The sequence below is a fragment of the Hemitrygon akajei genome, chromosome 27, assembly GCF_048418815.1.
Source record: "Hemitrygon akajei chromosome 27, sHemAka1.3, whole genome shotgun sequence".
NCBI lineage: Eukaryota > Metazoa > Chordata > Chondrichthyes > Myliobatiformes > Dasyatidae > Hemitrygon > Hemitrygon akajei.
Genome location: NC_133150.1, coordinates 54,225,412 through 54,237,558, shown reverse-complemented (window position 1 = coordinate 54,237,558; position 12,147 = coordinate 54,225,412). Strand labels below are relative to the sequence as shown.

Sequence of the window (12,147 nt, the reverse complement as noted above, 5' to 3'; positions counted from 1 at the left end):
TTGATTGCCTTAGGCCTGTACTTGCTGGAGTTTATAAGAATGAGGGGGGGGATCTCATTGAAACCTATCAAATATTGAAAGGCTGAGATAGAGTGGATGTGGAGAGGCCATTTCCGATAGTTGGGGAGTTTAGGGTGCAGCCTCAGAATTGGGGGATGTCCATTTAGAACAGAACAGAGATGAGCAAGAATTTCTTTCACTATCAGTGGGTAGTGAATTTGTGGAATTTGTTGCCACAGATGGCTGCAGAGGCCAAATGATAGGATATATTTCAAGTGGAGGTTGTTTTGTTATTGGTTAGTCAGGGTGTCAAAGGGTATGTGGGAAGGCAGGACAATGGGGTTGAGATGGATAATAAATCAGCCGTGATGGAATTGCAGAGAAGAATCAATGAGGTGAACGGCCTAATTCTGCTCGTATGTCTTATGGACAAGGATGTGGGTGTGGGTGACATGGGGGGTGTTGGGAGGTGAGGAATGGGGATTCAGGAGATGGGCTGACGAAAGTGGCTGGGGGTGTTGGGGTATTAGGTGATCTGTGTCACTGACATGTTGACCTTTTCTCCACATTCCAGATCTTTAACCAAGTGAGTAAGTTTGATGCTGGGGAGTATGTGTGTGAGGCCAGTAACAATGTCGGTCAGCCAGTGAAGAGCAGCCCACCCATTCGCATGGAAGTGTGTAAGTGTTGGTTTGTGGGTGTGTTAGCTTTACAACCTTCTCCCCTCCCCACTACCTGATCATACAATGTCCAACATCCTGTACCTATCCAACAGGCTAGAGAAAAGCAGGCTCAATGTCTCCTGTCCCAGCATACTGGGGTTAGAGGGGCCTGTCATGGAGTACTAGGAAGTGGAGGGGCCGAATGACCTGCTGATGTCCTTGCTTCCTACACAGATGACAGCAACGTGGGCGGGATTGTGGCTGGGGTGATCGTAGCCCTCCTCATTTTGGCCTTCCTCGGGATTGGCATCTGGTTTGCCTACCGCAAGGGATACTTGGGGCGTAAGTACCACATTCTGCAGTGAAGGGTGGGGAACAGGCCCCACATCCTGGCTGGGTGTCTCCTCCTTGGTGGGTTGAGGAGATGCTGTCTGATGGAGAAGGATGATAGAAGTTGTAGATGGTGCACTGGCAGAGGGAGGGGCATGTAGGGAGATGGATGGGAGGGAGGGGGTGGGTAAGATGGAGGGAGGGGATGTGTAGGAGACAGAGAGAGGCGGGGGTGTACAAGTAGACAGACGGAGGGAGGGAGGGGGCATGTAGGGAGACAGAGGGAGGGGCGGAGGCAGGTAGGGAAACAGAAGGAGTGGGAGTGGGAGGAAGATGGAGGCACGGTTTCAGAAGGTGGATGGGGGAGCCGATCGAGGAGCTCTTACTGATGGATGGTGTTGACTTACTGGACAGTTGTTGCATCTGCCTTCACCCAGGCAAGTGGAGAATGTTCCATCACACTCCTGACTTGTGGATGGGGTGTGAGGAGGTGAGTCACTCCCACAGTGTCCCCGGTCTCTGAGCTGCTCCTGTAGACACAGTGTTGATGTGACTGGTCCAGTTGAGTCTCTGGTCAGTGGTGACCCCAGTGTGTTCATGGTGGGGACTGGACAATGGGAATGTCAGAGGCAGGTGGTCAGACCCTCTCTTGTTGGAGATGCTCACTGCCTGGTACATGTGTGGTGTGAATGTTACCTGTCACTTCTCAGCCTGGGTCTGAATGCTGTCTGGGCCTTGCTGCATACAGGCATGGGTTCTCTGGGTGAGAAATATCGGGGGGGGGGGGGTGATAATGGAAATGTATCATCACAGGATCTAATCTCTTCTCTTTGTGTTCACTACCCACACCCTACAGAGAGAGCCAGGTAAGGCACACAGTTATTATCACCCCTCCCTGACTCTAAACCACATTCCCACATCCTCTACACCCCTCGTCTCTGTAACCAACTCCAGCCCCTACACCCCTCCCTGTCTCTAAAACACTCTCTGGCCCTTACACCCCTCCCTGTCTCTAAAACACTCTCTGGCCCCTACACCCCTCCCTATCTCTAAAACACTCTCTGGCCCCTACACCCCTCCCTATCTCTAAAACACTCTCTGGCCCTTACACCCCTCCCTATTTCTGTAACACTCTCTGGCCCCTACACCCCTCCCTATTTCTGTAACACTCTCTGGCCCCTACACCCCTCCCTATTTCTGTAACATCCTCTGGCCCCTACACCCTTCCCTATCTCTAAAACACTCTCTGGCCCTTACACCCCTCCCTGTCTCTAAAACACCCTCTGGCCCCTACACCCCTCCCTGTCTCTAAAACACCCTCTGGCCCCTACACCCCTCCCTATTTCTGTAACACTCTCTGGCCCCTACACCCCTCCGTATTTCTGTAACACCCTCTGGCCCCTACACCCCTCCCTATCTCTAAAACACTCTCTGGCCCCTACACCCCTCCCTATCTCTAAAACACTCTCTGGCCCCTACACCCCTCCCTATCTCTAAAACACTCTCTGGCCCCTACAACCCTCCCTATTTCTGTAACACCCTCTGGCCCCTACACCCCTCCCTATCTCTAAAACACTCTCTGGATCCTACACCCCTCCCTATCTCTAAAACACTCTCTGGCCCTTACACCCCTCCCTATCTCTAAAACACTCTCTGGCCCCTACACCCCTCCCTGTCTCTAAAACACTCTCTGGCCCTTACACCCCTCCCTATCTCTAAAACACTCTCTGGCCCCTACACCCTCCCTGTCTCTAAAACACTCTCTGGCCCCTACACCCCTCCCTGTCTCTAAAACACTCTCTGGCCCTTACACCCCTCCCTATCTCTAAAACACTCTCTGGCCCTTACACCCCTCCCTATCTCTAAAACACTCTCTGGCCCTTACACCCCTCCCTATCTCTAAAACATTCTCTGGCCCCTACACCCCTCCCTGTCTCTAAAACACTCTCTGGCCCCTACACCCCTCCCTATCTCTAAAACACTCTCTGGCCCTTACACCCCTCCCTATCTCTAAAACACTCTCTGGCCCCTACACACCTCCCTGTCTCTAAAACACACTCTGGCCCCTACACCCCTCCCTATCTCTAAAACACTCTCTGGCCCTTACACCCCTCCCTATTTCTGTAACACCCTCTGGCCCCTACACCCCTCCCTATCTCTAAAACACTCTCTGGCCCATACACCCCTCCCTATCTCTAAAACACTTTCTGGCCCCTACACCCCTCCCTATCTCTAAAACACTCTCTGGCCCTTACACCCCTCCCTATTTCTGTAACACCCTCTGGCCCCTACACCCCTCCCTGTCTCTAAAACACTCTCTGGCCCCTACACCCCTCCCTATCTCTAAAACACTCTCTGGCCCTTACACCCCTCCCTGTCTCTAAAACACTCTCTGGCCCCTACACCCCTCCCTATCTCTAAAACACTCTCTGGCCCTTACACCCCTCCCTATCTCTAAAACACTCTCTGGCCCTTACACCCCTCCCTATCTCTAAAACACTCTCTGGCCCTTACACCCCTCCCTAACTCTAAAACATTCTCTGGCCCCTACACCCCTCCCTATCTCTAAAACACTCTCTGGCTCCTACACCCCTCCCTATCTCTAAAACACTCTCTGGCCCTTACACCCCTCCCTATCTCTAAAACACTCTCTGGCCCTACACCCCTCCCTGTCTCTAAAACACTCTCTGGCCCTTACACCCCTCCCTATCTCTAAAACACTCTCTGGCCCTTACACCCCTCCCTATCTCTAAAACATTCTCTGGCCCCTACACCCCTCCCTGTCTCTAAAACACTCTCTGGCCCCTACACCCCTCCCTATCTCTAAAACACTCTCTGGCCCTTACACCCCTCCCTGTCTCTAAAACACTCTCTGGCCCTTACACCCCTCCCTGTCTCTAAAACACTCTCTGGCCCTTACACCCCTCCCTATCTCTAAAACACTCTCTGGCCCTTACACCCCTCCCTATCTCTAAAACATTCTCTGGCCCCTACACCCCTCCCTGTCTCTAAAACACTCTCTGGCCCCTACACCCCTCCCTATCTCTAAAACACTCTCTGGCCCTTACACCCCTCCCTGTCTCTAAAACACTCTCTGGCCCTTACACCCCTCCCTGTCTCGAAAACACTCTCTGGCCCTTACACCCCTCCCTATCTCTAAAACACTCTCTGGCCCTTACACCCCTCCCTATCTCTAAAACACTCTCTGGCCCTTACACCCCTCCCTATCTCTAAAACATTCTCTGGCCCCTACACCCCTCCCTATCTCTAAAACACTCTCTGGCTCCTACACCCCTCCCTATCTCTAAAACACTCTCTGGCCCTTACACCCCTCCCTATCTCTAAAACACTCTCTGGCCCCTACACCCATCCCTGTCTCTAAAACACTCTCTGGCCCCTACACCCCTCCCTGTCTCTAAAACACCCTCTGGCCCCTACACCCCTCCCTATCTCTAAAACACTCTCTGGCTCCTACACCCCTCCCTATCTCTAAAACACTCTCTGGCCCTTACACCCCTCCCTATGTCTAAAACACTCTCTGGCCCTACACCCCTCCCTGTCTCTAAAACACTCACTGGCCCCTACACCCCTCCCTATCTCTAAAACACTCTCTGGCCCTTACACCCCTCCCTATCTCTAAAACATTCTCTGGCCCCTACACCCCTCCCTGTCTCTAAAGCACTCTCTGGCCCCTACACCCCTCCCTATCTCTAAAACACTCTCTGGCCCTTACACCCCTCCCTATCTCTAAAACACTCTCTGGCCCCTACACCCCTCCCTGTCTCTAAAACACTCTCTGGCCCCTACACCCCTCCCTATCTCTAAAACACTCTCTGGCCCTTACACCCCTCCCTATTTCTGTAACACCCTCTGGCCCCTACACCCCTCCCTATCTCTAAAACACCCTCTGGCCCCTACACCCCTCCCTATCTCTAAAACACTCTCTGGCCCTTACACCCCTCCCTGTCTCTAAAACACTCTCTGGCCCTTACACCCCTCCCTGTCTCTAAAACACTCTCTGGCCCCTACACCCCTCCCTATTTCTGTAACACTCTCTGGCCCTTACACCCCTCCCTATCTCTAAAACACTCTCTGGCCCCTACACCCCTCCCTTTCTCTAAAACACTCTCTGGCCCCTACACCACTCCCTGTCTCTAAAACACTCTCTGGCCCCTACACCCCTCCCTGTCTCTAAAACACTCTCTGGCCCTTACACCCCTCCCTGTCTCTAAAACACTCTCTGGCCCCTACACCCCTCCCTGTCTCTAAAACACTCTCTGGCCCCTACACCCCTCCCTGTCTCTAAAACACTCTCTGGCCCTTACACCCCTCCCTGTCTCTAAAACACTCTCTGGCCCCTACACCCCTCCCTATCTCTAAAACACTCTCTGGCCCTTACACCCCTCCCTATCTCTAAAACACTCTCTGGCCCTTACACCCCTCCCTATCTCTAAAACACTCTCTGGCCCTTACACCCCTCCCTATCTCTAAAACATTCTCTGGCCCCTAAACCCCTCCCTATCTCTAAAACACTCTCTGGCTCCTACACCCCTCCCTATCTCTAAAACACTCTCTGGCCCCTACACAGCTCCCTATCTCTAAAACACTCTCTGGCCCCTACACCCCTCCCTATCTCTAAAACACTCTCTGGCCCTTACACCCCTCTCTATCTCTAAAACACTCTCTGGCCCTTACACCCCTCCCTATTTCTGTAACACCCTCTGGCCCCTACACCCCTCCCTGTCTCTAAAACACTCTCTGGCCCCTACACCCCTCCCTATCTCTAAAACACTCTCTGGCCCTTACACCCCTCCCTATTTCTGTAACACCCTCTGGCCCCTACACCCCTCCCTATCTCTAAAACACCCTCTGGCCCCTACACCCCTCCCTATCTCTAAAACACTCTCTGGCCCTTACACCCCTCCCTGTCTCTAAAACACTCTCTGGCCCCTACACACCTCCCTGTCTCTAAAACACACTCTGGCCCCTACACCCCTCCCTATCTCTAAAACACTCTCTGGCCCTTACACCCCTCCCTATTTCTGTAACACCCTCTGGCCCCTACACCCCTCCCTATCTCTAAAACACTCTCTGGCCCTTACACCCCTCCCTATCTCTAAAACATTCTCTGGCCCCTACACCCCTCCCTGTCTCTAAAACACTCTCTGGCCCCTACACCCCTCCCTATCTCTAAAACACTCTCTGGCCCTTACACCCCTCCCTGTCTCTAAAACACTCTCTGGCCCTTACACCCCTCCCTGTCTCTAAAACACTCTCTGGCCCCTACACCCCTCCCTATCTCTAAAACACTCTCTGGCCCTTACACCCCTCCCTATCTCTAAAACATTCTCTGGCCCCTACACCCCTCCCTGTCTCTAAAACACTCTCTGGCCCCTACACCCCTCCCTATCTCTAAAACACTCTCTGGCCCTTACACCCCTCCCTGTCTCTAAAACACTCTCTGGCCCTTACACCCCTCCCTGTCTCTAAAACACTCTCTGGCCCTTACACCCCTCCCTATCCCTAAAACACTCTCTGGCCCTTACACCCCTCCCTATCTCTAAAACACTTTCTGGCCCCTACACCCCTCCCTATCTCTAAAACACTCTCTGGCCCTTACACCCCTCCCTATTTCTGTAACACCCTCTGGCCCCTACACCCCTCCCTGTCTCTAAAACACTCTCTGGCCCCTACACCCCTCCCTATCTCTAAAACACTCTCTGGCCCTTACACCCCTCCCTGTCTCTAAAACACTCTCTGGCCCCTACACCCCTCCCTATCTCTAAAACACTCTCTGGCCCTTACACCCCTCCCTATCTCTAAAACACTCTCTGGCCCTTACACCCCTCCCTATCTCTAAAACACTCTCTGGCCCTTACACCCCTCCCTAACTCTAAAACATTCTCTGGCCCCTACACCCCTCCCTATCTCTAAAACACTCTCTGGCTCCTACACCCCTCCCTATCTCTAAAACACTCTCTGGCCCTTACACCCCTCCCTATCTCTAAAACACTCTCTGGCCCTACACCCCTCCCTGTCTCTAAAACACTCTCTGGCCCTTACACCCCTCCCTATCTCTAAAACACTCTCTGGCCCTTACACCCCTCCCTATCTCTAAAACATTCTCTGGCCCCTACACCCCTCCCTGTCTCTAAAACACTCTCTGGCCCCTACACCCCTCCCTATCTCTAAAACACTCTCTGGCCCTTACACCCCTCCCTGTCTCTAAAACACTCTCTGGCCCTTACACCCCTCCCTGTCTCTAAAACACTCTCTGGCCCTTACACCCCTCCCTATCTCTAAAACACTCTCTGGCCCTTACACCCCTCCCTATCTCTAAAACACTCTCTGGCCCTTACACCCCTCCCTATCTCTAAAACATTCTCTGGCCCCTACACCCCTCCCTGTCTCTAAAACACTCTCTGGCCCCTACACCCCTCCCTATCTCTAAAACACTCTCTGGCCCTTACACCCCTCCCTGTCTCTAAAACACTCTCTGGCCCTTACACCCCTCCCTGTCTCTAAAACACTCTCTGGCCCTTACACCCCTCCCTATCTCTAATACACTCTCTGGCCCTTACACCCCTCCCTATCTCTAAAACACTCTCTGGCCCTTACACCCCTCCCTATCTCTAAAACATTCTCTGGCCCCTACACCCCTCCCTATCTCTAAAACACTCTCTGGCTCCTACACCCCTCCCTATCTCTAAAACACTCTCTGGCCCTTACACCCCTCCCTATCTCTAAAACACTCTCTGGCCCCTACACCCATCCCTGTCTCTAAAACACTCTCTGGCCCCTACACCCCTCCCTGTCTCTAAAACACCCTCTGGCCCCTACACCCCTCCCTATCTCTAAAACACTCTCTGGCTCCTACACCCCTCCCTATCTCTAAAACACTCTCTGGCCCTTACACCCCTCCCTATGTCTAAAACACTCTCTGGCCCTACACCCCTCCCTGTCTCTAAAACACTCACTGGCCCCTACACCCCTCCCTATCTCTAAAACACTCTCTGGCCCTTACACCCCTCCCTATCTCTAAAACATTCTCTGGCCCCTACACCCCTCCCTGTCTCTAAAACACTCTCTGGCCCCTACACCCCTCCCTATCTCTAAAACACTCTCTGGCCCTTACACCCCTCCCTATCTCTAAAACACTCTCTGGCCCCTACACCCCTCCCTGTCTCTAAAACACTCTCTGGCCCCTACACCCCTCCCTATCTCTAAAACACTCTCTGGCCCTTACACCCCTCCCTATTTCTGTAACACCCTCTGGCCCCTACACCCCTCCCTATCTCTAAAACACCCTCTGGCCCCTACACCCCTCCCTATCTCTAAAACACTCTCTGGCCCTTACACCCCTCCCTGTCTCTAAAACACTCTCTGGCCCTTACACCCCTCCCTGTCTCTAAAACACTCTCTGGCCCCTACACCCCTCCCTATTTCTGTAACACTCTCTGGCCCTTACACCCCTCCCTATTTCTAAAACACTCTCTGGCCCCTACACCCCTCCCTTTCTCTAAAACACTCTCTGGCCCCTACACCACTCCCTGTCTCTAAAACACTCTCTGGCCCCTACACCCCTCCCTGTCTCTAAAACACTCTCTGGCCCTTACACCCCTCCCTGTCTCTAAAACACTCTCTGGCCCCTACACCCCTCCCTGTCTCTAAAACACTCTCTGGCCCCTACACCCCTCCCTGTCTCTAAAACACTCTCTGGCCCTTACACCCCTCCCTGTCTCTAAAACACTCTCTGGCCCCTACACCCCTCCCTATCTCTAAAACACTCTCTGGCCCTTACACCCCTCCCTATCTCTAAAACACTCTCTGGCCCTTACACCCCTCCCTATCTCTAAAACACTCTCTGGCCCTTACACCCCTCCCTATCTCTAAAACATTCTCTGGCCCCTAAACCCCTCCCTATCTCTAAAACACTCTCTGGCTCCTACACCCCTCCCTATCTCTAAAACACTCTCTGGCCCCTACACAGCTCCCTATCTCTAAAACACTCTCTGGCCCCTACACCCCTCCCTATCTCTAAAACACTCTCTGGCCCTTACACCCCTCTCTATCTCTAAAACACTCTCTGGCCCTTACACCCCTCCCTATTTCTGTAACACCCTCTGGCCCCTACACCCCTCCCTGTCTCTAAAACACTCTCTGGCCCCTACACCCCTCCCTATCTCTAAAACACTCTCTGGCCCTTACACCCCTCCCTATTTCTGTAACACCCTCTGGCCCCTACACCCCTCCCTATCTCTAAAACACCCTCTGGCCCCTACACCCCTCCCTATCTCTAAAACACTCTCTGGCCCTTACACCCCTCCCTGTCTCTAAAACACTCTCTGGCCCTTACACCCCTCCCTGTCTCTAAAACACTCTCTGGCCCCTACACCCCTCCCTATTTCTGTAACACTCTCTGGCCCCTACACCCCTCCCTGTCTCTAAAACACTCTCTGGCCCTTACACCCCTCCCTATCTCTAAAACACTCTCTGGCCCTTACACCCCTCCCTGTCTCTAAAACACTCTCTGGCGTCTACACCCCTCCCTGTCTCTAAAACACTCTCTGGCCCTTACACCCCTCCCTATCTCTAAAACACGCTCTGGCCCTTACACCCCTCCCTATCTCTAAAACACTCTCTGGCCCCTACACCCCTCCCTGTCTCTAAAACACTCTCTGGCCCCTACACCCCTCCCTGTCTCTAAAACACTCTCTGGCCCCTACACCCCTCCCTGTCTCTAAAACACTCTCTGGCCCTTACACCCCTCCCTGTCTCTAAAACACTCTCTGGCCCCTACACCCCTCCCTGTCTCTAAAACACTCTCTGGCCCTTACACCCCTCCCTATCTCTAAAACACTCTCTGGCCCCTACACCCCTCCCTTTCTCTAAAACACTCTCTGGCCCCTACACCACTCCCTGTCTCTAAAACACTCTCTGGCCCCTACACCCCTCCCTGTCTCTAAAACACTCTCTGGCCCTTACACCCCTCCCTGTCTCTAAAACACTCTCTGGCCCCTACACCCCTCCCTGTCTCTAAAACACTCTCTGGCCCCTACACCCCTCCCTGTCTCTAAAACACTCTCTGGCCCTTACACCCCTCCCTGTCTCTAAAACACTCTCTGGCCCCTACACCCCTCCCTATCTCTAAAACACTCTCTGGCCCTTACACCCCTCCCTATCTCTAAAACACTCTCTGGCCCTTACACCCCTCCCTATCTCTAAAACACTCTCTGGCCCTTACACCCCACCCTATCTCTAAAACATTCTCTGGCCCCTAAACCCCTCCCTATCTCTAAAACACTCTCTGGCTCCTACACCCCTCCCTATCTCTAAAACACTCTCTGGCCCCTACACCCCTCCCTATCTCTAAAACACTCTCTGGCCCTACACCCCTCCCTGTCTCTAAAACACTCTCTGGCCCCTACACCCCTCCCTATCTCTAAAACACTCTCTGGCCCTTACACCCCTCCCTATCTCTAAAACACTCTCTGGCCCCCAGACCCCTCCCTGTCTCTAAAACACTCTCTGGCCCCTACACCCCTCCCTGTCTCTAAAACACTCTCTGGCCCTTACACCCCTCCCTATCTCTAAAACACTCTCTGGCCCCTACACCCCTCCCTGTCTCTAAAACACTCTCTGGCCCCTACACCACTCCCTGTCTCTAAAACACTCTCTGGCCCCTACACCCCTCCCTGTCTCTAAAACACTCTCTGGCCCTTACACCCCTCCCTGTCTCTAAAACACTCTCTGGCCCCTACACCCCTCCCTGTCTCTAAAACACTCTCTGGCCCCTACACCCCTCCCTGTCTCTAAAACACTCTCTGGCCCTTACTCCCCTCCCTGTCTCTAAAACACTCTCTGGCCCCTACACCCCTCCCTATCTCTAAAACACTCTCTGGCCCTTACACCCCTCCCTATCTCTAAAACACTCTCTGGCCCTTACACCCCTCCCTATCTCTAAAACACTCTCTGGCCCTTACACCCCTCCCTATCTCTAAAACATTCTCTGGCCCCTACACCCCTCCCTATCTCTAAAACACTCTCTGGCTCCTACACCCCTCCCTATCTCTAAAACACTCTCTGGCCCCTACACCCCTCCCTATCTCTAAAACACTCTCTGGCCCTACACCCCTCCCTGTCTCTAAAACACTCTCTGGCCCCTACACCCCTCCCTATCTCTAAAACACTCTCTGGCCCTTACACCCCTCCCTATCTCTAAAACACTCTCTGGCCCCTACACCCCTCCCTGTCTCTAAAACACTCTCTGGCCCCTACACCCCTCCCTATCTCTAAAACACTCTCTGGCCCTTACACCCCTCCCTATTTCTGTAACACCCTCTGGCCCCTACACCCCTCCCTATCTCTAAAACACTCTCTGGCCCCTACACCCCTCCCTATCTCTAAAACACTTTCTGGCCCCTACACCCCTCCCCATCTCTAAAACACTCTCTGGCCCCTACACCCCTCCCTATCTCTAAAACACTCTCTGGCCCTTACACCCCTCCCTATTTCTGTAACACCCTCTGGCCCCTACACCCCTCCCTATCTCTAAAACACTCTCTGGCCCCTACACCCCTCCCTATTTCTGTAACACCCTCTGGCCCTTACACCCCTCCCTATTTCTGTAACACCCTCTGGCCCCTACACCCCTCCCTATCTCTAAAACACTCTCTGGCCCATACACCCCTCCCTATCTCTAAAACACTCTCTGGCCCCTACACCCCTCCCTATTTCTGTAACACTCTCTGGCCCCTACACCCCTCCCTATCTCTAAAACACTCTCTGGTCCTTACACCCCTCCCTATTTCTGTAACACCCTCTGGCCCCTACACCCCTCCCTATCTCTAAAACACTCTCTGGCCCCTACACAGCTCCCTATCTCTAAAACACTCTCTGGCCCCTACACCCCTCCCTATCTCTAAAACACTCTCTGGCCCTTACACCCCTCCCTATCTCTAAAACACTCTCTGGCCCTTACACCCCTCCCTATTTCTGTAACACCCTCTGGCCCCTACACCCCTCCCTGTCTCTAAAACACTCTCTGGCCCCTACACCCCTCCCTATCTCTAAAACACTCTCTGGCCCTTACACCCCTCCCTATTTCTGTAACACCCTCTGGCCCCTACACCCCTCCCTATCTCTAAAACACCCT

General features: G+C 53.3%; 1 protein-coding gene and 1 long non-coding RNA gene across 2 annotated transcripts in view; one reads left to right on the top strand and one right to left on the bottom strand.

Annotated features, from left to right (window-relative positions):
• The window catches only part of LOC140717425 (junctional adhesion molecule A-like), a 31,815-nt gene extending 30,769 nt beyond the window's left edge, over nt 1-1,046 (top strand). Inside the window, exons 6-7 of the mRNA XM_073030997.1 lie at nt 575-680; nt 897-1,046. Of these exons, the coding sequence (XP_072887098.1) occupies nt 575-680; nt 897-1,027 (237 nt within the window). The 3' untranslated portion in view covers nt 1,028-1,046. The remainder of the gene's footprint in view (nt 1-574; nt 681-896) is intronic.
• Nucleotides 1-12,147, bottom strand: part of LOC140717429 (uncharacterized) — a 103,714-nt gene that overhangs the window by 46,241 nt on the left and 45,326 nt on the right. The window lies entirely within an intron of this gene.